Source organism: Siphateles boraxobius, unplaced genomic scaffold (genome assembly GCF_051911475.1).
Source record: "Siphateles boraxobius isolate OS27281-9 unplaced genomic scaffold, OSU_SipBor_1 6, whole genome shotgun sequence".
Lineage (NCBI taxonomy): Eukaryota > Metazoa > Chordata > Actinopteri > Cypriniformes > Leuciscidae > Siphateles > Siphateles boraxobius.
Genome location: NW_027509186.1, coordinates 30007508 through 30034109, shown reverse-complemented (window position 1 = coordinate 30034109; position 26602 = coordinate 30007508). Strand labels below are relative to the sequence as shown.

The 26602-nt window shown below is 36.4% G+C and overlaps 2 protein-coding genes and 1 non-coding gene across 6 annotated transcripts; all 3 read right to left on the bottom strand.

The window, feature by feature from the left end:
- Positions 1–654: 654 nt before the first annotated feature.
- Positions 655–3444, bottom strand: mrpl28 (mitochondrial ribosomal protein L28). Of its 4 annotated transcripts, none has more exons than XM_077208813.1 (6): positions 2857–3444; positions 2269–2602; positions 1981–2133; positions 1185–1319; positions 996–1085; positions 655–906 (listed from the first exon to the last, which is right to left on the bottom strand). In XM_077208813.1, the coding sequence occupies exons 2-6, from the start codon at positions 2554–2556 to the stop codon at positions 811–813; spliced, it is 762 nt and encodes a 253-aa protein (XP_077064928.1). In that variant the 5' UTR covers positions 2557–2602; positions 2857–3444; the 3' UTR covers positions 655–810. The 4 variants fall into 4 exon arrangements, with proteins under 4 accessions (XP_077064928.1, XP_077064930.1, XP_077064929.1 ...); XM_077208815.1 differs by having other exon boundaries at positions 996–1082; positions 2857–2981; XM_077208814.1 differs by having other exon boundaries at positions 2269–2571; positions 2857–2974.
- On the bottom strand, positions 3177–3263 carry trnastop-uca (transfer RNA opal suppressor (anticodon UCA)). The gene has a single exon. It is a non-coding gene; the product is annotated as a tRNA-Sec (tRNA).
- A 1011-nt stretch (positions 3445–4455) lies between the features above and the next one.
- On the bottom strand, positions 4456–22912 carry cul5a (cullin 5a). Its single transcript, XM_077208812.1, has 19 exons — positions 22794–22912; positions 18146–18255; positions 17947–18046; positions 17691–17867; positions 14784–14925; positions 14531–14676; positions 14293–14373; positions 14029–14122; positions 12405–12535; positions 12184–12291; positions 11852–11916; positions 10641–10773; positions 10428–10559; positions 10212–10335; positions 9509–9684; positions 9245–9406; positions 8310–8428; positions 8083–8206; positions 4456–7967 (listed from the first exon to the last, which is right to left on the bottom strand). Exons 1-19 carry the CDS (start codon positions 22818–22820, stop codon positions 7773–7775), a joined length of 2346 nt encoding a protein of 781 aa, XP_077064927.1. The 5' UTR covers positions 22821–22912; the 3' UTR covers positions 4456–7772.
- Positions 22913–26602: the final 3690 nt, after the last annotated feature.

Below are 26602 nucleotides of genomic sequence, written 5' to 3'. Positions count from 1 at the left end.
TCACCGACAACTTTCCAGACGAAGTCAAAGTAGAACCGTTGAGTCTCTGAGCAACAAAGACCAAGAGCAATGTCGTTTCTTTCCTGTCTTTGAACGAATTGTTTGAGTGAGTGATTCAATGAGTCATTCATGAATATAGTCACGTGTCACCACCTACTGGCGTAAATATGTAGCTTGCAAAAAGTGTCTGAAAAATTCTACCCTCTAATTCACAAACCTTTCCTGAACGGGCAAACACAGACAAGGGGAGTGATCCAAACAAATTCTGCGACCAGAACTAGCTGTTGTTTAACGTGCAATAGCATGAAAAGAAACAGACCATGTGAAATGTAAACATCTCAAAATTTAAAAAGTATAATAATAAACATCCTCATGTTGCATCCAACATTTCTGGTTCCCAGAATGTTCTGATGTTTTACTGTACATTTTTCTTAAATAAATAAAACCTAAAAAATAACCGTTAGAGAACGTTCTGTAAAAATTCTCATTATTTTTCCACAAAAAACTCCCTCATATGAGAATATTACTCTATGATTACAAAATAAAAATAGAACCTAAAGAGAATATTCCTGAAATGTTAGGAAACTAGACTGAAAAAAATATGCTGTTCCAGTTATGCTGTTCCAAACACAGCCAGAAAATAAGGTATTCCAGTCAGATTGGCAAATCAATTTATTACTAAGTATAAATGGCATATTTACAGAAGACAAGCACACGGTTGTTGGAGATGTTAATAGAAAATAAATACATTATTGTTTATTCTTCAGACTGTATGACAGACATAGAGAATGGCAGAGAAGAGATCCGTCATCATTTTTTCTCCACTATCTGAGGCTCTGAGAGCTTCTTAATGGTGAGCTCCTCCACAAACTGCTTCACCAAACTCTTGTGAAGAGGCTCTGGATCCTAAGTAATTAAAAACGGAGTAAGATTTATCAGATGTCAGTGAGCGGACATGCCGAACCCATCCTTCACATTCCCGTTCGTTTCATTACCTTCTTTTCCAGAAGTCTCTGTTTCTCAACTGCTTCCTCCAGACTCAAACCCACCCATTCAGCCTCTTCCTCTGCGATCTCAAACTGCTGCTTTTAAGAAATGTGAGTAAGGCAAATGGAAGAAAACACACAGGCTGATTATCAACACCCTAGGCTGCAAATATACATCTTGTAATCAACTTATTTAACCTTGTAGCGGTTGTAGATTTTCTCCCTGCGAGACGGATCATCGGGAAACAGATCCGTGTCTTTCCGCGCCAGACGTAACAGCATCGCACGCTTTAGATCCATTCCAAACTTGGAGTTCAAATCTTGCTTTGGGGTCTGATTTAAAAGAAATACATACAAGATTCAGACCAAATTATCTTTTAAACTTTTCTTGTGTAAATCATTGAAAATGGATTTCTATCTGAACTTTTACTGAATAACCTATTCATTACATAATAACATCATTTATTCTTAGTGCATTTCATACAAAATGCTCACATTTAATACAATAAAAAAATATATTCTATGTTTAGCAAATGACATATTTTATACAATAATGTAATATAATAATAAATATACAAATATATTTTTAAATGTAATATATTACATAAAAGTATTATAATTTTGTAAAATAATAATACATACTAAATGCCACATTTTAATATAGTAATAAATAAACAATAAATACAACTTTTATACAATAAATATAATACAAACATGTATTATTATTATTATATAAAATTATTGTAATTTCATAATAATGAATAAACAAAAATATTTTTTTAAAACATTACTATATAAACATATATTACATAAATGTATTATAATTTAGTAAAACAATAAAAACATACTAAATGACATATGGACTTCATAATAAATATTCAATAAATCAAACTATTTTAAACATTAAATATAACATTTTTATTATATAATTTGATCATAATTTTTATAAAATAATAAAACGCGTTAAATGCCACAGACTTGTGAGGATTCTCACCTTCAGAATGTAGAAGTCGAAGCCAAAAGCGGCATCAATGAGGTCCAGTGTGCGCAATGTGACAGCCACAGTGAACTTTTGGTCGAGGATCTCACTGTACAGCTCTCTGTTAAACAACTGGGGCTTCCAGGTTTTGCGCAGTCTTGTAGAGAGCTGATGTGATCATTCATATCCACAAGTAAATATCATATAAAAATATGAGGTAAGTCATCTGTCTTCAAGTAACATGCTAATTTATGTATCTATTCACATCAACTTAAATTCATTATTCCAGTAGTTCTCTTTTACCTTGTCACCTTTGGCATATCTAAAGCCAGATATCCAGCCTTCTCCACCCCAGAGTCCATCCTGTGATTCTGGCGGATAATAAACTGGGATAGGCACATCCTGGACTCGCTCTCTGTGTCCAGATTTAGGATTGACTCTGTATTTGACACCCAGAGGCTTCCAGTGCACTGGAGTAGCAGGGGTGGTGTCCTGCATAGATCGCAGGTAGTGCTGGGGTAAGCGGGAATAGATGCCCGTCTGCAGCTTCAGGGCTTCCCAGATTTTTGGTGGATACTTGTGTAGAGGCATTTTGTTGGACAAAACCTTAGAAAGAAGGGTTGAGAAGGTCCATGCACTAGACAATGTACAAAAAAAAATACATAATAAAAAAAAAAACATACATATATACATACATACATTATATATTATTTAACGTTACACACTGCATATATTCGATTTGTGCATATTTTGTATATATAAAGTAAAACTGTAAACTAGCTGACAAGCTAAAGCTTATAAGATACAAATATTTGCTTTATTATACAAAAGCTGAAATGCAAAAATAATAACTATAAAAGAAAAAGAATGTATACAGTTCATCACTCTTACCGGGGAATGACGCAATCGGAGAATGTTTAATTTAATTTTACATGATCAGTATTACCCTGCTAGCCTCTTAGTCCAGCACACGCTGTAAAGCTAACCAAGGGCACCATACGTCATTTCCCATGACAGATACTAGTGTGAGAATTGCGATTGGTTCAGTGGAGTGTTTACTGCGCGGATTGGATGTTCTCACGGCTGAACTTCCGGGTTTAACAGAGCTTACGTTCTCGCGATAGTCCAAAACAAAATAGCAACTTACACACTATTTTCTTACATACTTTGGTTTTAATTAGAATGCTACTACCATATATTTCCTGACTAGTCGCCCGAAAGGTGGAATTGAACCACTCTGCCGCTAGGCAGCTACAGGTTTGAAGCCTGCACCCCGGACCACCGAGGTTCATCCGGGCATTCTAGTAGGTTCGATCTAATTCAATATATTGGTCGCTGTTAAGCTATGTGTTACATCTATGGTTAGTTTAATTTATGAAACTGTATTGAATAGCGTATCATCATTAGGTTATGACATATTAATCTTTCCCACAGTATGAAGTTTATGGAAATGTGAAATGTACTGAAATCCTACATTAAAATCAGTGTTGGACCACATGCAAATTATTTACTTGCTATTGGTTCAAACACGGGGCGGAGTTTCACAGTCTTTGTTGCATAATTTTATTGTTTTATTAATAATTCTTCCCTGGGACTTGAAACCAAATCAGGCATACTTGCTATTTCGTTGTATATTTCTTTTTTCTAGAAAGAATAAAAGCATTAAAAGTTTTACACAATATTTTTTCGTATGAAGCCAATGTAGTATCTTTTAATAAGGCAATTAATAGACTAATTTCGAGCCGACGTCACAATTACGTCACGGCGCTAGCTGGAGGCAAAAGGCTTGTTCGACTTGAACTGGCGCTGCACAGACCGATCGGTTGATGACATCAAAGTACCGCGAGAGCGATTCAAAAGCATAAGGAGCCGTCTGCTCTCTAATCGCTCTCGCGGTACTTTGATGTCATCAACCGATCGGTCTGTGCAACGCTGGTTCAAGTCGAACAAGCCTAAAACAAATGTGGAAATCGTTCTGCAACCACCTAAGCTCCGCCCACAGAAAAACGTCACCATGTTTACCAACTGAAAAGGGGTCTATAGATATTCAGCTTAGAGAACCGTTTCAAAGTTTCAACTATCACTCATGTAATTCAGTTTAATACAAAATAAATATCTAATTCACAACCATTTAGTTTTTTAAAATATATTTTTCCCCGTTTTTATTACATAAATATATTTTACATATTATATAAATATTACATATTTATTTGATGACCATGATTAGACTCACAAATCATCTAAAATATCCAAAAATGATTTAACCATAAATTATATTATAATAGCAGTTATTTCAAATTAAAAATATAATATAAAAATATTACTAATGCAATTTTCAGTTATTTTTCATAATGACATAGGCTACTCTCATTGGTAGAGAAACCCTTCATTTTATTGCACATGGTTTATGGCATTGACCTTTATTTGTTCTGTGTTGTGTAAACAAGAGATAAAAAAAACCCAAAAAACATCAAATCAACTCACATCAGCCTCAATCAACCAATATTTTTTATTTTGCCAGTAAATAAATTATGCAACATAAAAAAATCTAGTACATGAAAGTGGTTCACTCGCACTTAAAGAACAGCATCCGTTCCAGATCTTCACTGTACAATGGCACACATTCACTTCATAATTTTCAAATATTCTTGAAGCTTTTAAGGCTTCAGGCAAGAAATCTTGAAAACAGACAGTCATAGGCAGTGCATGTGCACCTTCTTGGAACCATATGTACATTTCGCTTGTTGCAACAGCAGTCTCTCACACTACAGGGAACTTATGTGTTCAGTTTTCTACTGAACTATTTACCAGAAAGTGTATGCGGGAATAATTGCAGAACTGTCCTCATGTGTCATACAAACCAATACTGATCAGTTTGCTGAGAATAGTGACACATCTGACTAAAGTAAAGTGATCTGACTGAGGCTATGCTTTTTAGAATAAACACAAACCTTTACACTTTGGTCAGTGTTCGGATAAAGATCATTCGTTGTTTGTAATGAACAAAACTTTTATGCAGTGACAATAATGGAAGACACTCTTCAAAACAGGAGAGTGATAAATAAGACACAAACACCACTCATCCTGCTATGTGATATAGTGGAGAGACAAAAAGGACAATAAGTACACATTATCATATTAGAATGACGAAAATATTGATGTGCCGCCCATGAAGTTGAAAAAATATATATATTTATCACCCCATCTCAGTCCAATATAATCAACCTAGTAGTGAGTGTTTATATGTGGACGCAACTTTATTACAGAAAATTCCATCGACAGATTCCAAAATGTTTTGTTTCACGCTCACTTATTGCATTAAATCACTGAATGATGTGCACATACTCTTGTTACTGGAACATTCCATGTGCATCAGAAAAAAAACAATTTGCAAACAATAAAGTATAATTCATAATTTCATATAGCATTCCCTTGTAAGGTCATTCGCAACATTTTTATTCAGTTTCATCATCTTCCACTTAAATGAACTGAAATTTCAGCTTTTGGGACTGCATTTCATTTGATGTCATTAAAAAAAAACAAAAAAAAAAACAATGGGCTCCTGAAATAACACAAGCACACAACAAACGCCAACTGTGATCGATAAATATGAAAACCATAGTGATTGTCCTACTAAAATTATATGTATTCACCAAGAGTATTTTATAGAGGAAAACATACAGTTGGCAGAAACATCAATTTTAAACTCCAAAAATGAAAATGCATAAATGCAACAGGATTACAACATCACCCTGTTGTAAAAGGCTCCAAAGCGTACACGCACGCACGCACGCACACACACACGCACACACTCTCTCTCATCCTCTCAAACATGCGTAAGTTATCAATAAATAAAGAGGACAATCAAACTCAATGTTCTCAAACGCCATTGTATATCTGGATCTTATAAACAACGCTTTTGCAGTACAATCAAATGGAACCTTTTCACTATTTTGAGTTACCACGTGAAATCAAACACTAGGGAAACAAATGAGTGACTGATCTGTATTAAAAACTGAAAAAACTAACATAACTGACAGGAAATCTTATAGTAGAGATGGACAGCTGTTCTTCAGCAATCTTATAGAAATATCCCTGTGGATTTCATTTGGGACCTCCTCAGAAACTCATTCGCCCCTTTAGTTTGAGTCTAGATGAATTTAAAATCGAAACTTGATAGCATCGGCCAGTGAAAATGGTAGTTTAGTCATTTTTTTTCCAGACAACACACTGAATGGTGGATATATGATGAACACATTGATGTTTGATTCAACCATCATTTGAAACCCACTGAAGAAACTACATCCTAGCCTGACCAGAGACTGTCTATATACGAAATCTGCCTGGATCATAACGTTATCCATATTAATACTTTTTTGCACTTAAACACTATTAATCATGAGACAGTTCATTTGATTATAATAAACAGCTGATCAGTAATTGCACAAGCGTTTGTTCAGAGACACATATTAGGATACTAACGAATCGCGTTTCCCACTAAATGTGATGAGGCTTTCTCAGGGAACTCGAAAATAGAGGGAAAACAATCACTATAATGATTTTAAGATCAGCACTCTTGTGCTTTGCTTTGGCAATGTGTGTTTAGCAAGAGCCGCGAGGCGCTAATTAAAGTTAGCACAACATACTAAAATAACTCTGCCCTACTTTACCTGAGGTTGGAGCAGTGCTTGCTTTACTCGGACTCATGTAACTGTGCTTTACTGCTTGTGTGTGCTCAGCTGTAATAGGGCAATGAGAATAAATTTAATTTGTGACTCAAATTCAACAGGTTCAATGAGTTGCCTGTGACGGGACCTTAGTGGAGCCACCTCATCTCAGGCTCCTGGAAAAATTAAGCCAGCATCTCAGTCACTATTCGAGACAGATAACGGAAAAATTCTGAGTCGTAAACAAAAAAGTTAACTGAAACTACATTACACTGACCATCTCACTTGGTACACACTGATAATGCATTTACAGCAAAACAAATAAAAACACACCAAAACCGCCAGATTTTCTCCGCGGAACATGACCCTTTGTGACCTCTGAAAGCCAGCATTTCCTGGCATTTTGAAGAGTAACTTGTCATCTACACTGCAATTAGCCAATCAAATCTTTCGTAGTTAGAGATGATTCAACGTTTGCAGACTTCTGATGAAGAAAAAAGTGGAAACGAAACCCAAAGATTTGAAAGACAATCCAAATAAATCCATGCTGACATATTGTGGCAGAGTGTGTGAAAAGTGCTAATGCTAGTCATCCATCCCTCCACCTCCATCCCAAGTCCTCAGTGTTCACGGCCAGGTGTTTGCAATGGCGACGATGGGACGGCTCTCGGCCCGGGCTGTGGGGTGAGGATGGGACATGGCAGAGTCCAGACGGAGGATGTGGGAAGGAGAAGAAAAAAAACACTCGTAACACGGCACACACAAGCAAGTCCTCGGATGAATGTGACATTCACACTGACCGCATGCTGCTGGAGATGTACACATACAAAAGGCCAAACGCCCACCATGCATACTGACTACCAATGGCAAAAATAGAATCCTTTGTCTTTTTTCCTATTTTTTAATCTCCTATCCTGATCCCCATGTGTCTTCACTGTAAGGTAAGGCAGGGATTTTTTTTAAATAAATTTTTTATGTGATGTGTGACTGTCTGTCGTTAAAACAAGCTCATGACTAGGCCACCAGACCAGCAGCCTAAGCAGTATCTGAGACATCACCATCCCTCCCCCCGCTGCTGATCCTCGACAGGTACGTCGTCCTTGGGAACGGTTACAGATCATCTTCAGAGTCGTTTCCGCGCTACGCCATGTAGATGAAGGTGTTAATGTCCGTCTCGTCTCTCTTGATGTACTTGTGCTCAATGAGCCACTCAATCTGTTCCTTGATCATTTTCTTTTGAGGGAGGAACATGTTCTTGAGGATCTCCACCAGCTCGGTCTGCAGCTGAGCGTTTGTGATCTTCTTACGCATCTTCATGATCTGAATGATGGCCTCCTGAAATGTTGCGGTAGAAAAAAAACAACTGAATTAAGCCCAAAGTACACTTGGAGCTTAGTGACTAGTGTTAATGAACAAAGAGCACTAATAATGATTTTTTACATTTTTGTACCTGTGTTCTTAATATTCTAAGCTGGACGATGCCTTCGTTCTCCTCTTCTCTCATTCGCTCCGTCGTCAGCTGCAATCGGCCGATTAGGTTTATCTTCCCCCTCTTTTGAACCTTGGAATTTTTTCTGAGGAAAAACAAAAATTGTTTCTGAAATAAAATGGCAATTTCTAATTTCAAGTAAATGAAAGAGCGAGTAAAAACCAAAGCAGGAGATGAGATGTCCTTACATCAAGGAGAATTCCTGGTTAACGAAAAACAATGTGCTGTCCGTGAAGTCTTTGGGAGAGCTCACTGGCGGTTCATATGACAACACTTGGCGTTTGAGCTTTGGGAAGGCAACAAGAGACTGAACAAAAAGAGAGGGTAAAAAAAGTAAATGTTGTTACAACATCTATAAACAAAGATAATTTAACTTCTCAAAATCAATCGATATTCGACATTTCCAATTCATGTTTAAAAACACTAGTAATTGAAAAACTGATAAATGAAATAAAATTTCACAATGAATGTCCACTTTTATACAGTACATTATAATGTTGTGATATCTAAATTCACTTTCACTTGTAACATTACGACTGATTTTAGTTCTTAGTTTTTTATTTTTTATTTGTTTACACAAAATAGTATAACATTTTAATATAGGTTATTTATCAGTTATCGACCAGAGAGATGATTATAGGCTTAATCATATCGATCAGAATTTTAATATTAGTGCACCCATTTTAAAGCAGTAGTTCTACACCAGGGGGCCGGGGAAGTATAGAAAGTATTTAAATAAATAAATTATTGTTAATATATTCCAATAATTAACTAATCTAAAGCAAAAATATAAAAATAAAATAAAACTTTTTTTTCAGATTACATAATATTCCTTTAACCATCACTATTTAAATACTAGAAGCCAATAGCGTTTTAAGTGGATAAGACATTTTCAGCTTTTCTATTGCCAGTTTGCGTAATTTCAAAGTGCTTTCCACTCTATGAACAAAAACAGATTTCTTTTGCAACTTTTCAGTGCATGTTCTTTTTTTTATATCTTTAATGCAGACAATGTTCTGTTTTAAGTAAACATCTTAACACAAAAAGTGCAATTATCATGCAAAAGTTTCCAGAGTGCTTTTAAATATTTCTTCTATTAATTTAATGTTGATTAATAGAATACCCAGAGAGTTCGTCTCAGTTCGGCATCAGGCAGCTCAGTGGCAAGTTTCAGATTCTCAAAGCTGATCTTCTCGCGTGGTCTTTGGTTCCAGGCAAAAAGTACAGCAAGTTGGAAGGTCGTGACCTCCAGGTCGTACTGCCCTACTTCATTCTTGAAAGTGATCTACCGGAGAGCACACAGACTGATTAGCTAGAAGTTGCAAGCATTTACAGTTGCAAATCACTACTAAGCATTACACACATAAAGTGTATAAAATACACCTACAATGCCGTTAGACATGAGGTGGTGCCAGTGGAGTTTGCGGCCACTGTGGTTCTTCTTGTAGAAGTCCTCCACCTCAGGGATGAGATCTTCCAGCTCGGTGGGCAGAGACACAAACACTTTCTCTGAGCTACGCGACCAAGCTCCAGCATTCAAGATCTTTATGTTCACAGAGTCCGCTGAGTAACAGAAGGGGAGAGAAAGAGACCTTAGGAACTACTGTCCAAATGACAAGCCACATCACATCATCACTAATATTTATCACAAATGTTCACTATGGTGGAGCTTGACCAAATTTGGTTTAGGGATAGGTTTATGGGTAGGGTTAGGGTGTGGCTAGACCTTAAAGCCACACCCCTAAATACAGAGAGGAGGAGCTGGATGTCAAGCTCCACCCACTGGCTCTTCAGTGAGCAGCCTCTCGAATTTTCAGCATCATTATTCCAGTCTTCAGTGTCAAATGACCCTTTTAGAAATCATTCTAATATGTTGATTTGCTGCTCAAGAAACATTTTTTCAAATGGTTAATGCTGCTTAATATTTGGAAAATTTGGAAACCATGATAAATTTTTTCAGGATTCTTTGATGAAAAATCTTACTGACCCCAAACTTTTCAAAGGTAGTGTAAATGCATATATATATATAAATAGAGAGAGAGAGAGAGAGAGAGAGAGAGAGAGAGAGAGAAACTTGGCTTGTAAGTCACCTGGTAAAGCCAGCTTGTTGTGTTTGTGCACCTCCTTGAAAACCTGGTTAAGATCTTCGGACACTTTGATGTCTTGGAACATTCTAGCTAGCTTGTTCACATAGTCAGCAGGCATCCCAACTTCCTGAAGCATGCCAGACCGGAGCAAACAGTGAGCCATTAAAATACAAAACACTCAAATTGAGTTTCAGTCACTCATTTCTCTTTTATTCTCACCCTAAGCCACTCGACCATGTTCTCCTCGATCTCACTGTCCGCTGAGATGTCCAGGATCAGACGCCTGGTCAGGTGGGCTTTGTGGTATCTCATGAATACATCCTTATTCTGGACGTATTTTAGCACAAGCAGCTACAAAAAGGAATTAGTAGTATTTACATTTCAAAACTTTTGAGGACAACAACAACATGTAACATGTTATAATAGCCTCACCACTTCCTTCAATTTGAGCTCAATCTCCTCTGATGTCAGTTTTTTGCTGAGGGGCGTCTTTCTTAGCAGCATGTCACAATAGTTGGCAAGAAGCTCCGGACACTTTGACTCTGGTTGTGTTTTGAGGCCCACTCTGCATTTAGAAAAATTAAAGGGTTAGTTCACCAAAAAATTTAAATTCTGTTATCATTTACTCACCCTCATGTCATTCCAAACCCGTAAGACTTTCGTTCATCTTCAAAACACAGATGAAGATATTTGAATGAAATCTGAGAGATTTCTGTCCCTCCATTGACGGCAACTACCACTTTGATGCTTCAAAACCTTAATAAAGAGATTGTAAAACTAATCCATATGAATATAATTAATTACCATATAACTCATCAACTCACACATCAGTTGTGGTAAACGGAAGCTCAAGCATATTTGCTTGATATGCAAGAACCAATGAGGTTCATTCTCGTGTTACACAGCACGTTTGAGCTTCAGCAAGAACCAATGAGGTTAGTTATTGCGCATCAAGAGTTTCTGTTTATTTTCGCTGATAAATGTTTATATGTGAATAAAAGCCTAAATTCAATGAATTCATCATATAAAGTGATCGAGTCTCTTCAGAATATTTTGACTAAACCGCTCAATTCAAATGGATTATTTTTATGATCTCTATGAACTTTTTGAAGCGTCAAAGTGGTAGTTGTGTAGCTGTCAATGAAATCTCTCAGATTTCATAAAAATATCTTAATTTGTGTTTTCGAAGATGAACGAAAGTCTTACGGGCCTTTCATTTTTAGGTGAACTAACCCTTTAAAGTGTCAAACATGATTGATATAAGCTGATACAACTCTGAAACATGGAAGAATGCTAAAATACATAGGGACCCTTTTCACAGACTGTGAATCTAGAAGTATATTTTTTCATTTTTTAAAATTAATGTACATTTATAGCCCTAAAATTTTTGTTAAATTAAAATTTTCGCCTAGTTTGGAAAGCATAAACATTAACATGGATTTTTTCTTTTGCTATTGTAGAAAATGGGGAGCACAAAAAATATATTTGTTGTAGTTTCTGTTCACTGCTACAGAAGATTAGCCAACTATGATGACTTCCTTTTTCGGAGAACCTCGTAAATGTGGAAAGGGTCCATTAGCAGCACTCCACTATGAAGTTAAAAGAAGGTTATTTTGTGCTTCTCACTATAAACAGTTACTCACCCCTTCTGTTTTAATGGCAGCTCCAACTTAAATATTGTGGCATCATTTACAACTGCTTTGTATGCCTGGGGGAAATTAAAAACTATATGTTACAAGTCATTAAAAATGTACGCAAGGCAAACTATTTATTTATGTAAAATAAATAAATCAAATCATTTTCCAGTAACATCAACAGTGTTTCTAATGGATTATTGTTGTATAACCTTCCAATGTTCTCCTGTGTCATCACAGATCTCTGGTAACCATCTGCGGTGTGATCTAGTCATGCAGGCTACTTACTGAGACCAACTGTAAGACAGTGAGAATGAATACGGATGGGGCGGCGTGCTCACTTTATCTCTGGCTGTCAGGAACCGAGGATCATCCTGGAAAGCTTCCTTTACTAATTTACTAAAGCGATTGAACAGAGTCAGGAGCTGCTCCACATACTTCTCAGAGTCCTGAGGAAAAACAAACAAGAACGTTAACACTAGTATGGCATAGTGGCGGGCTAATGGTTGAGAATCTGTCATAACAAAGGTCAGAATTTCAAAGCTTGGAATATTGTTCTCACTGTTGTGATGGTCTCGGCAGCGGCCACCATGTCTGCCAGTCCAGCACTGATGATGTGATCCTCAAGGTCTTTCAGCATGGGTTCAATCCCATTAGGAACTTTATCCATGAGAGAGAACATTAGGTGCAGCTCTGTGGATGAAGAGTTCACTAAGGTTTAAAAGCTTATATTTAAAGATATTATATAGCTATTTAGAAAAAAATCAACTTTATGGAAAATACACTGCTGTTCAATAGCATAGGGTCAGTAAGATTTTTATTTTAAAAGGAATCCATACTTTTAATCAGCAAGGATGCATTAAATTGATCAAAAGCATTTTAAAGATATTTATAATGTTACAAAAGATTTTTTTTAAATTTTCTATTCTTAAAAGAATCCTGAAAAAAACTTCCACAAAAATGTTAAAGGGGTCATCGGATGCAAAATTCACTTTTATATGGTGTTTGCATATAAATGTGTCTTTGCAGTGTGTGAGCACAACCACCATACAATAAAATAAACTTTTTTTTAATCCTCAAAAAGCCTAAACACTCAATAATCAAGCCGTTTGGATTTTCTGAGCATTATGATGTCATATTTGTGAGCAGTTCCTCATTATCATTTAAAGAGACATGCGCCGAAACGGGTCACTGTGAACAGAGCTGTTTTTGAGGAGGTAAAAAGGGTGTTGTTTTACACAACCATTCAAACTTTACACAAAGACCCTAAAGAATCATACCAACTTGTGGAAAATGGGCATCCGATGAACCCTTTAAGCGGCTGTTTCTCATTGATAACAAGATGAAATGTTTCTTGAGCAACAATTCAGAATATTAGGATTATTTCTGAAGGATCAGGACTCATGTGACACTAAATACCGGAGTAATGATACTGAATATTCAGCTTTGCATCACAGGAATAAATCACATTTTATAACATATTCAAATAGAAAACAGTTATTTTAAATTGTAATAATATTTCAAAATATTACTGTTTTTTTTACTGCATTTTTAATCAAACAAATGCAACCTTGATGAGCATACGAATCTTTTTTCATATACATTAAAAAAATCACCCCAAAATTTTCAATGGTAGCTAATATAAAACCCTAAGGGATCATTTTAAAGGGGCATTCGGCAACTATTTCAAATTAATAAAACCGTTTAGAAATCATTTGGATGGTTTAATAACCTGTTCTGGTGAGAACGGTGACTTTCCCCGCTCCCCCCAGCGTTCCTAGGCGGAAAACCAACCTTGCAACATGCGGACTAACGTCCCGGTAAGTTGGAAATAGGAAGTCTCGTGAGAAGGAGAACGAGCGAGAAACACAAACTGCTTTACGGCAATTCGACATAAACACACACGCCGCCCTCAATGTGTATGATGTATTTCCTACCTCGGTAGACATAGCTCCACACGATAAAGTTGGCCGGCTCCGATAATAACAAATGCACATGAGCAGGGTAGAAAGGGGGAGAAGGGTGCTGCAAGTGAGTTTTTTTACAACATTGTTGTGAAATATACGCCTCACAGCTGTAGCTGAGCTCGTTGACAAAACATGCAACAACAAAAGTGAAAATCAGCGAAGAAATAGCTAGAGTTGCTGAATGCCCCTTTAAATATAGATTTCCAAGTCCATACTCACTGTCAGTCTCATTCCGTTTGATCATGCCTGGACATTCAGCCAAGATAGTTTCTTTAAATGACGTCACAAGTGCATTCACACAACATTCCATAAGCTGGGGAAGAAACAATCCACAATTTCAGACTGACATACCTGGCTATATGACTTTAAATTAAAGATCAAATTCTGAATCATTTAAAAATATTTTGACGCATGATGCCCTATATTGTGCCCTATAATGAATGAATTATTAATGCATTATTTAAAAGACAATCATATACTCACTGCTTGTACAGAGTTACATTCACGTCGTGTCTCTAAATATCGTAGTGCACGTTTCTCCTCTTCCCTTAACTTAGCGTCAGCCTGTGAACAGAGATATGAGAATACATGACAGCAAACACAAGTAAGGAAGAAATGAGTGTTAGCAGGAGCCATAACTCTCCTCTTGGTTGTGCAGTTTTTATCTAACGCGATTAGTATGGAATACGAAGTCTAAAATCTGATCACTGGCAAGCCGTACATATTTCATGTAGTTTTGTACTCCATTTTGCTGCAGGTAGGACGGTGCCTGGGTCCTGTAGAACCTCTCAGTGGAGTCTAGGTAGGCTTTCTCAAAGTTATCCCTGTAGATCTGCAGTTTATCATCAGGATTGGAGCACAGGTTCACTGGAAAAGAGATTATAAAAGACTTCTAACTAATAATGCCATCCAATTCTTTGAATTTTCATCAAAAAAGTCACTCAATCGAATAAAAGAACTGCAGCAAATCTCACCATACGACTCTCTGACCCCGATGACCAACTGCGAGTCAAACGCCTCTCCCAGCCGCTCGGCATGGACCAACTTCATTGCACTATCCTGCAATCTATTCTTGATGTTGGAGAATATAGATTCGTTCCAAGTGTCCAGCATCAACTGCAAGAACATAAGCAGAACAAAAGAATGAATCCCATTCTAGGTAAACAATAGTGCTGGGCATTGACACAAATTTCACAATTCGATTAAATTTCGATTCACCGGCTTGTGATTCAATAGAGTTCCGATCTCAATTCAATTCGATATTGAAGCATTTGGATAAATATCAGGTACAGTACGTAAACTACTGCTGTAAATTATTTAGGGATCTCTGTCAGTTGTTACTATAATATAAAGACTAAAATTAACAACTGATTTGTACACCGACATTTGAAATTGCACATAAGGCCATTTTACGACAATTATGTTTCTACTGTGGCTGTCATAAAAACTTGTTTACATGACAGATTTATTCAAACATACATTAAATATTGATGAACAGGTTAAGTAAAATATAATGAATATGTAATAGCATAAGTTCCCAACAGGGGGGTCGCGGCCCACAAGGGAGCCTCAGCGAGCTCTTTGGGGGGGGTCACATCAAATTTTTAAAAGTGTTGAACAGTGAGCATTAAAGCAGCAGTCCGTAACTTTTTTTGTTCAAAATTGACTACATTTATATGAGCGAGTACATCATGAATTTTCCAAACCGTGTTTTTGTCTTATCCTGAGTCACTATTGTACACCTATAATAAGTGTTTATATTGGGACTATTTTACACTGGTTCGGGTCGTACCGCAGCGGTGTAGCCCAGTGCCTGCGCGACTCGTCACAGACATTATGACGCAATCCTTACACTGACTTGATTAAGCCTCACAAATAACAAGCAAGTATTGAGGTCCCAGACACCAGTCATTTTGTAATAGCTGTTATTTTTTTGTTATTGCATTTCAAATAGGGCCAATTAATAGGCTACTCCTAGGCTTAAATTTTTTACAAATGTAAATTACAAACGGCCTACTGATGTTTTTGTTATAGTATTTTCAATATTATACGCTATTATTTGTGCATAAACATCTGGTTATAGTAATAAACATACTGTTGTTTAGTTCCAAGCTTATAAGAGCGACAATATCATTAAATGTGAAGGGGGGCCCTAAAATATTCTCTTGGGAAAAAGGGGGACATAAAAGGTTGGGAACCACTGATATAGAGCACACTGATATATAAAGCACCTTGTTACATGTTACATGTAGTTACTATACATTATGCATAACTGCATGCAACTAACCCTTAATCAAACTTAATCCTAACCTAACTCTATAATAACTACATGTAGTTAATTGATATTAATCAGTGCTTAAATGTAACAAGAACACCTTAAAATAAAGTTTAACGGCATGTATTTATCAAAATACTTTGATCGTCTTTCCGTGGTTGAAACATTGATTGTGCGATTACATGAGACATGGGCCTGGTTTCATAGACAGGGGTAAGATTAACCCAGGATTAGGCCTTAATTCAATTAGGACATTTAAGATTTTTTTACTATTTTCCTTAGAAAAAACATTACTGGTGTGCATCTCATGACAAAACAATGGCCCTGAGATATTTTAAGATATTTTAGTGAAAGTTGCTTTCATTTAAAAGAGCTCAAACATGCATTTCAGTCTGGGACAAGGCTTAAAGGGTTAGTTCACCCAAAAATGAAAATTATGTCATTAATGACTCACCCTCATGTCGTTCCAAGCCCATAAGACCTCCGTTCATCTTCGGAACACAGTTTAAGATATTTTAGATTTAGTCCGAGAGTTTTCTGTCCCTCCATTGAAAATCTATGTACGGTATACTGTCCTTGTCCAGAAAGGAAATAAAGACATCATCAAAGTAGTCCACGTGACCTCAGTGGGTTAGTTAGAATTTTTTGAAACATCGAAAATACATTTTGTTAGAAAAATAACAAAAACGATGACTTTATTCAGCATTGTATTCTCTTCCGGTTCTGTGGTCAATCCGCGTTCACAAGGCCAGTCACGCTGCTGACGTAAGACGCTGCTGACGTGTTATCTGGTGCGTCCGTGTATTCGGGTTCAAATAAATATGTCTGGTTAAAATAAAATGCAAGTCTTCCCCTGTGTCGAAATCCTTAGACATGTTTGCAAAGATTGTTTTGTTTACAGCGTGCGTCTCCCTCAGACTGTAAACGAAGCTCGGGCGCACCAGACACACGTCAGCTCGCCTTACGTCAGCGGACTCATGAACGCGGATTGACAACAGAACAGGAAGAGAATACAATGCTGAATAAAGTCGTCGTTTTTGTTATTTTTGGAACAAAATGTATTTTCGATGCTTCAAAAAATTCTAACTAACCCACTGAGGTCACATGGACTACTTTGATGATGTCTTTATTGCCTTTCTGGACAAGGACAGTATACCGTACATAGATTTTCAATGGACGGACAAAAAGCTCTCGGACTGAATCTAAAATATCTTAAACTGTGTTCCGAAGATGAACGGAGGTCTTACAGGCTTTGGAACGACATGAGGGTGAGTCATTAATGACATAATTTTCATTTTTGGGTGAACTAACCCTTTAAGACTTGTCTGTGAAACTGGGGGATGATATATTTCAGTCTGTGAAACTGGGGGATGATATTTCAGTAAGTTGTACTGTTTCTTTCAACATACTTTCTGACGTTCATTCATGTTTATTTAGTGCTGTAACTAGTAGTAATGAGAAAGAGATGATTAGTTCACGAGCTACAAAATAATGTATAATGAATTTGTTCACACGTTATCTGGAAACCGCATAGACTAAAAGACTGATTCTTGGGATTTAAGAGTTATTTTCAACCCAGCCCTAAAAAACGTTTTATCCCACTGACCTTCCTAACAATGCTGTCTTCCACATTGGACTTTTTGTTGCTGCCCTGTTTGCCCATCAGGGTGATCTCCAGCTGGCAGAACGGTTTGGGCAGAATGTCACACTGCGTGAAGAACTTCCTCCACTCCACGATGTAAGCCTTGAGGAGCGCCGTGTCATCTTGGTGACTAAGCACTCTCTAAACACCAATGTTCAAGAATGAGAGATGACTCTGCTGAAGAACATTAACAGGTCACTTAATCCTGGATCTCTCTTACCGCTTGAGCTTGCTTAATAAAATCTAAGATGTCCTCCTTGAGGGCCTGGTGGATCTTTGCAGGTCCTTTGTCATCCCATAGACAAACTGCATGAACATCTCTATTAAAATTTAGAAGAATAGAAAGACAGACTGAACACTCAGACTTTAGTTAATGTGTAGGATATAAAAAGATGTGAATTCATAATATAAGGTCTTACGAGAAAAGATCGAACCACTGCTGCTTAGTTACAGACTCTTGGCGAAGCAACTTAAGGACAATGGGGCGCATAAGATCCCACTTGTCCTCAAACTGGAGGGAACCCTTGTTCTAAGCAAAAAGCGATTTCATTAATCAACTCACACATCAGTTGTGATAAAGTTGTGGTACAAGTCTCATGGAAGACTTTTGTGTTTAAATTTTTCCAGAAAATCAGTGCTTCTCAAAGCATTTACAATAAGGCAAGAAGTTTGTTTCTTTTATGTTTTGTCTTGTGTTCATTTTTGTTGTTGCTGCTGTTCAAAAACACATTAAAGGGATAGTTCACCCAAAAATGAAAATTCTGTCAGTATTTACTCACCCTCATGTTGATCCAACCCCGTAAGACCTTCGTTCATCTTCGAAACACAAATTAAGATATTTTTGATTAATCTGAGAGCTGGATCACTCCTCCATAGGCTTCTTCAGGGATTGAACTTTCTGGCCTCTAAAAGTTATTAAAGACATCGTTAAAATAGTCCAAGTGACTACATTGGCTCAATATTAAGTTTATCAAGCAACGAGAATACTTTTTGTGCGAAAAAAAAAAAAAAAAACGAATTTATTTCAACTATACATTTCCTTCTCTATGGGCCTGTAGTCAGTTAACTTAGTGTAATAGCGTAGAGCTACGTCACACGTAGGCTCACTATTGGCCGACTCTGGTCATGTGGGTGATGCGTGTCACGTACAACAACAGATCATACGCTGTTAAACTAGTGAACTGACTCGAGGCCCACAGAGAAGGAAATGAATAGTTGAAATAAAGTCGTTATTTTAGTTTTTTTTACGCACAAAAAGTATTCTCATCGTTTGATAAACTTAAGATTGAGCCACAGTAGTCACTTGGACTATTTTAACGATGTCTTTAATAACTTTTCGGGGCTGGCAAGTTCAATCCCTGAAGAAGCCTATGGAGGAGTATGGAGGAGTGATCCAGCTCTCAGATTAAATCAAAAATATCTTAATTCGTGTTCCGAAGATGAACGAAGGTCTTACGGGGTGGGAACAACATGAGGGTGAGTAAATACTGACAGAATTTTCATTTTTGGGTTAACTAACCCTTTAAAATAGAAAATTTCTTTGAATTCTTTGACATTTTTAGTAGTATTTCTATGTTTTTATTACTTCAGTTTTTTGTAAGATTAAGGTCACAAAGAAAGATTCTTTACTCATTTTTCAACATGCCATTTGCTACTTTTCAAATATATTTATGTATAGATTTAAAGGGATAGTTCACCAAAAAATGAGAATTCTGTCATTTACTCAACCTCATGTTGTTTCAAACCCGTAAGACTTTCGTTCATCTTCAGAACACAAATGAAGATCGCAGTGGATAAGTGGATAAGACACAGTGGATAAGACACATGCCTTTGGTGTGAGAGACCCGTGTTCGAATCCATTGTGAGACACCAATGTGTCCCTGAGCAAGACACTTAACCCCTAGTTGCTCCAGAGGCGTGCGACCTCTGAAATATAGCAATTGTAAGTCGCTTTGGATAAAAGCGTCAGCTAAATGAATAAATGTAAATGTAAATGTAAGATATTTGGATGAAATCTGATAGATTTGTGTCCCACCATTGACTACCACTTTGTTGCTTCAAAAAGTTCATAAAGAGATTGGAAAAACTAATCCATTTGAATTGAGTGGTTAGTCCAAATTTTCTGAAGAGACTCGATCACTTCATATGATTAACAGATTTAATTTAGCCCCCCCCCCCTCTTTTGTAGCTTTGTAAATTAAAGATAAAATATGTAATTTTTTTCGCCGCTAGGGGTCGCTAACCTCTTACAATAACAAAGGCGTAGGTTAATGACGCAGTGATAAGCTGAATGATGGGACTTGCTGTCAAGCTGATGGATCTAATAATGTTTATGGATGAGTGAAAACATTCATGTTTTTTAACATTACAGTGGAATGAAGCAGGTCGCGATTGCTAATAATATATAATAATAACAGTATATAAGCCTAACCCTAACCATATATAAAGGAATAAGGACATTTAATTCTACCGAACAACCCGCAAGTGCTGGATTACTCACACAGGTCAGTTTATTTGATGAATTAAAATTGTGAGGTAACGCAGCGCTATTTCACTTGGTCTAACGTTACACTATCACACTAAACACCATTTAAATGTTTGTTGAAAGTTAAATGTTATTCTATGTGTTAGTTCGTTTGCTATATGAAACTAGCAGTAAGCTAGATCAACATTAGAATAACATACTGATCATATTATAACATTATCATGTTGAGCTACAGTATAACATTGATATGTTTTATGTACATTTGCTCACCTGTCTACTAAAGTATGTGCAAGAGCGGCGTCTCTGTTAAGTCGTGACTCGTGAAGCTTTGTCAAGTCCAAGTTAGTCGCGGACGTGGAGCTCTCGGCATCTCAAAAACGCCACACCGTTATTGATCCTCATTTTAGTTCTCCTTTTTTGGCCCAAAGTCTGCTTGCCATGGTCCATAATGTTTCAACGTAACAAGAACAGCGTGCAGCTAAATGCTACCACTACGCAGTTGTCCACGTCTGTCGCCATGGTTACATAATGTCTATGGCAGTACGAGCGGAAACCAAGAAGGTAATCCATCAGCCAGAAACTGAAGCCTCCTGGGGGCCGCCATAGTAGCAGACCAATTGACTCCCATTCATTTTGGCGTCACTTTGAAAGCAAATAACTTTACATCTGAGGCATCCAAAGACTTTATTTGTCCATTATTTATTTCTAAAGAAACACGACAATGTATAAAATGCTCCATTACTTTGTATCTTACGTTATGGCCCCGTAGAAGCCGTTTTTGTAAAAATAGGCTAACGATTGCATCATAACCACGCGACTCTCTGTCGCACTTTAGAGAAATTACCGAATAGACAGGAGGAGAAGCTCGCAGGCAATCGTTTACTGTCTATGAGGCAATCGGGGGGACATGGGGGCATAAAGTCAAGGGAGAAGCCCATAGATAGTGTGTCCATAAAAGCAACGGGACAAAATATTTCAACAACGTTTTTGAGGAATTAGGTGATTCAGATTTGTCTTGGCACAGCTACTAGAAGATTTACAACTGCCAGACTGTCGTCAAGCTCAGTTTGAGCCTGCGCAGTCGCTCAGCCGTCAGGAAGTGAGTGCTTCTAATGGGCTTCAGTTTTCTCTGTTGAAATCAAGGGGGTCGCTGTGTCCATTTCTTTTACTGTCCATGGCGGAAACCGAGGATAGTGCGGATATTGCGTCAATGACAGGAGAAATTTTTTTCCGGGACGACCAATTATTTAAAATTGGAATTTCTCTGAAATAAAAAATCTTTGGACACTTTTGGGATATTGTAAGTACACAACTGCAGGAAATATATCACACTGTGCAAGTGATTTTTGGTTCATTTATTACAAAATTCTTACATATTGTACTTTTAATGTCAGATCTTTCATTTTTTGGTGAACTACCTTTTGTGTTACCATTGCACCAGACTTAGACTTTCAATCTTACATTATGAAAGTGCATTAAATATATTTAAAACAATAAATAAACCATGATCATTTTAAAATAAATCTACAATTTTAAATGTGTCAGTGTGCAGAAATTATGGTGTAATAATTTCCAGCAAAATGAACAATACTGCAACTACTAAAGTTTTACATTTTTAAAACATTATTGTACTTGTTTAGCAAAGAGACAGTGAAGAGCTTGTAATTAAGAGACATGATGAAAACAAAAAGAGTAAAAATCAAGGTAAATTATGCATAACTCCCAATTCTAACAAGTGTAAAAGTATTATTTAATTGTACATATTTTGGATAAAAAAAATTGCTAGCTATGAAATTATTTAACCAGAAAAGAAGTCTGTCATTTTATTTCAAAAATGCTTAAAATGTAATTTCAACCCAATATAGATAGCAAGCAACAGGCTGAACAGTTTTTAAAATCAACCTGATAGTTTGGATATTTTGGATATCACTGGTGCGTTTGAACACATATATGACACCCAAAATATTGTCTAGGTACGCAGATCACTAGGTTTTGACACACAACCACTTAACTGCATTAAAACAAACATCCTCCATACAAATGTAATGTCTCTACTCTCTCTAATTAATACTCCTTAAATTATTTCCTCACATATTTTAACTCCTTAAAAATATCTGACCCTAATGACATGACATGTAAGGCAAGAAAAGATTAGCACATGCAACTCGATATGATCAACACATATAGGCATTCCATTAGCTCAGTCACAACACTGTGTCATTTAATCATTTGCCAAGCTAGCAACATGCGTGCTAACTGTCATAAGGTAAATGCCCCTTTATGATATAAATTATAAAGAAAATAATACTGATGGTCAACGCACAGTGGCGTGAAAACTCACTTTAAATAGTCTGCAAGCAGTCCAGCATTATTGTGATTATTGGCTTCATTAATCTCAGCTAGCTCACAGCCTGCTAGCTAAACACAGGCTTGTAAGACAGTCTTGTAAACTCACTGGACATGCATGTAAGAGTCCGAGCACGTCAATGGTACAACATAGTCATTTGAAGGTTATAGGCGTATACACGGTTTTTTGACTGTTTCTGGAGAATTTGGAGTCAAAGAGCTAAAGTGCCTCTTACCTTTAACAAATGAGACATCGTCGCCATGTTTCCTTAACTTATCCCCTCGTCCGATCTCGCGAGAATTGGTTCTGTATTAGAACTAGCGATGGGATCTTCGGTTCATTTCTGCAAATGGATTCTTTCGAACCATTCGTTTAAAAGAACATGTTCAAAATCGATTCAGTGCTTCTTTTATGTCATGCAGATATAATTAATCTCATGATAACTTATAATGATGTATTTTTAGAATCTAACGTTATATTCAAATATTACAAAAAACGGAATATATCAAATATTTAATAATTTTGCATTAATAAATGTCATTTATTAAAACATTTTAGTAAACTTTTGTTTCATATACGTCAATAATGCCCAAACATATTTTCATGACATCGTATTTGTGGCATTTAATCTATTAAATATCCCAAATATCAGCTCACTCATCGGTTCTCGGCTCATTCCTGAACGAATCGTTCATGCGTGCGTTTAGCAAAAGCATCCTTAGCCAACTTTGGTCGCAAGTTCCGTCGTTATCAGCATAGTTCAACGAGTCGGTGTTTCCAGAAATAGTTCTAACGAACATTCGCAAGCAGCATCGCAAAGTTGTGTGGTTTGAACGACAGCTCTTGACCTGTGGTAAGAAGCATAGTTTATTGTTTGCCTGACATGTAGACATAATAAATCCGTGTCTTGAGCTAAATAACCAAGGTCCGAGTATCTTTTGGTCATTTGATTTCCTGTTTGGAATAGAATAAAGAGAAATGAAAACCAGCTCGTTTATTAGTTTTTCTGTTCAGTTTAAAAAACGAAAAATGTGATTTTGGCTCGATTTTTCATTTTTCGTTTGTGGTTTACAAATCGGTTTATGGGTTCGATATTTCATTTGCACACGTGGGCGGCGCTGAAACGCCCCTTTCATCTGATAGTTCAAACCGCACCGCCTTCAGTAGGAGCTTTTCTTTAGGCTTGTTCGACTTGAACCGGCGCTGCGCAGACCGATCGGTTGATGACATCAAAGTACCGCGAGAGCGATTCAAAAGCATAAGGAGCCGTCTGCTCTCTAATCGCTCTCGCGTTACTTTGATGTCATCAACCGATCGGTCTGTGCAGCGCCGGTTCAAGTCGAACAAGCCTTTTCTGTCAGGCAGAATAAGAGTCACGAGTGCGGCACTGACAAATGCACTTTAATAAAATAATATCTGAAACCACCACTCACTGTTAACTACGCACAATATTTGAAGCAGAAATATGTTGCTGGTCACGTAACTCGCACTGCTGCGACTTGCAAGCGACCCCGGTAATGTGAGCCACAGTAGGCCTACATGACAGATTATTTTAGCATGATGTATTTCCCATTGATAAATACAGTGCAAATAGGTCCGTCTCTTTGGATAAATCAATAATAGACTGAACTGTACCATGATAAAACATGTCCGTAACATTAGATGTCCGTAGATCCCTTACGGAACAAAAATATATGGGAATATAGGCTACTGCAAAATATATACAAATGCAAAATAAATACATTTCCATATATGGGAAACTAGTGCTTATATTTTTCAATATACTGCAATATATGCTTTGACCATGTATGGCTATATGTTAATGAATATAAAATATTTATAAATGAAGACAAAATAGCATTACATGTAATATTCACAAAGTTTTATCTTTTATTGTGTAGCCTACATAAATTGCACATACATGTTCCCATATAAATGTGAATGTATGTTCACACATATTTACACACACATTCACGGAATGAGTTACTTACAACAGATTTCTATTTCTCAGCATGCATTGGTTCTGACTGTTAAAGGAGAGCAAATGTTAAAATTAAGTGTTATTTAATGTGTTTTGCTCTATATTAATATGGGGAGATCTATTAGTGTTTAGTGTTATATTATGATTTAATTTAAAAGGTTTTCTGGTATGTGTGAGTTTCTGGGATTACCATTGTGCTGAAGAATAGAGCCTGGTTAGGTTGATGATTGGCCTAATATCATTATTATTATAGTATCTATATTTTATAAGTAATGGCTAGTGCACTCCTCAGCACAGTGATAGTGTCTTGGCTAAATACTATTGCTTTTGTTAATTAGCATGGAAATATGAAACAATTAATGTAACTAATTAAAAACATAAGTAATATATTACATTATACATTATTATGTTTTTACATTGCATGAGTAAAATATACCTGCAATACTATATTACACATGCAGGGCAATATCTGATAACATATACATAATATATTATGAAGTGTATTGCTGAATATAAAATTACATACATTATGATATATTAGTAAATATATTGTCACATATTTTTTAATATATGAAAAGCAGCAATTTCTTATGCATTATTCAATATATTCTGTATATTATTCTGTATATTTTCAAATATACTGTTAAACCATTTAATATATTGATCATTCATATATGGGAAATATATTTTCGCTCTGTAAGTGATGACCTACCCATAACCGTTACATTAGAGTTAGGGGATAACAGTTTGTACAGTATAAAAATCATTATGTCTAAAGTTCCCATAAAACATGAAAACCCAACAACCCAATGGGAATATATCCTTGTTGTGTAAAACATCTGTTCATAATCTGTGAATACACAATTCCAATACGAATAGCACTTGGAGGCGTCTGGAATAACTGTGCAATGATCAATCTGCATTTTTAAGCCAGCTAATTTTACAGAAGGCTAATATTCAGAATGTCCTTCTCGTATAACGCACAAATGGGCTTCCTTTGTGAAATATAGCAGACCACCTTTTTTAAACTGTTATTTAAGATATATTTGTGCATACATTTTTCCATTCAAGTTTTTCGTACAGACAGTCAGACAGACAGACAGTCAGACAGACAGACAGACAGATGGATAGATAGATAGATAGATAGATAGATAGATAGATAGATAGATAGATAGATAGATAGATAGATAGATAGATAGATAGATAGATAGATAGATAGATAGATAGAAACTTTGTAAGATATTGTAAGATATGCGGTCGTCTTCACAAAAACTACATGAAAGGTTTTTAAACATCTCGTGTGGAGAAATATAGGCCTATAGTTTATTCTGGGCAGTATGGCAAACCATGGCAAAAAGCAGGCTAACTTGTAGGCTATAGTCTTGAAAGGAAAACAAATTTGCCGAGTTAAAACAGAGTTTTTGTTGTTGAATCATATTTTTTCAAGTACATCTTAAAATATAGAGCTCATGACAAATAGTTCCAGTCCCAGATGGAAAAAAAATAAACGCAAAAACTAACAATATCTTAAAAGAAACTAGAGAGTGGCAAACTTTGAAGTAGGGTTCAAGTTTTAGTAAGTTGTACAGCTTGAAATGTAAAGCTTGTTCTCATACACAGATATGGCCTTTTTATGAATGAAATTCATGCTTTTATTTGTCATTTAAACTGATGCAAACAGGAAAAGAGAGTAGAAAGACGTATTATCCTGTCGCCCCCTCTAGTGGACAGTATTAAGTATTACGCCTTTATTGCTCAGATAACGCAAGTCAATGGATAGCCTATATAATGTTTATATGCAATAATGTTTAAATATATGCTCGCTTTCTCAAGCCAACATAATAAACAGAACTCAGAGAAACATCGACCAATTCAGTATGTAATAAAATTGTATTAGTTTTATAATAAAACTAATAACATTTTAAAGGTATGCCGTGCTCGTCAACTGACATGATTTGAATTAATCCCAAACCCTGCTAATTTTGTACGTTCTGTACGTCCACTGATTCTAGCTTCTCTATTTTCTGTCTCTTTATTTTCATGTGAACTGAGTAGGCTACACA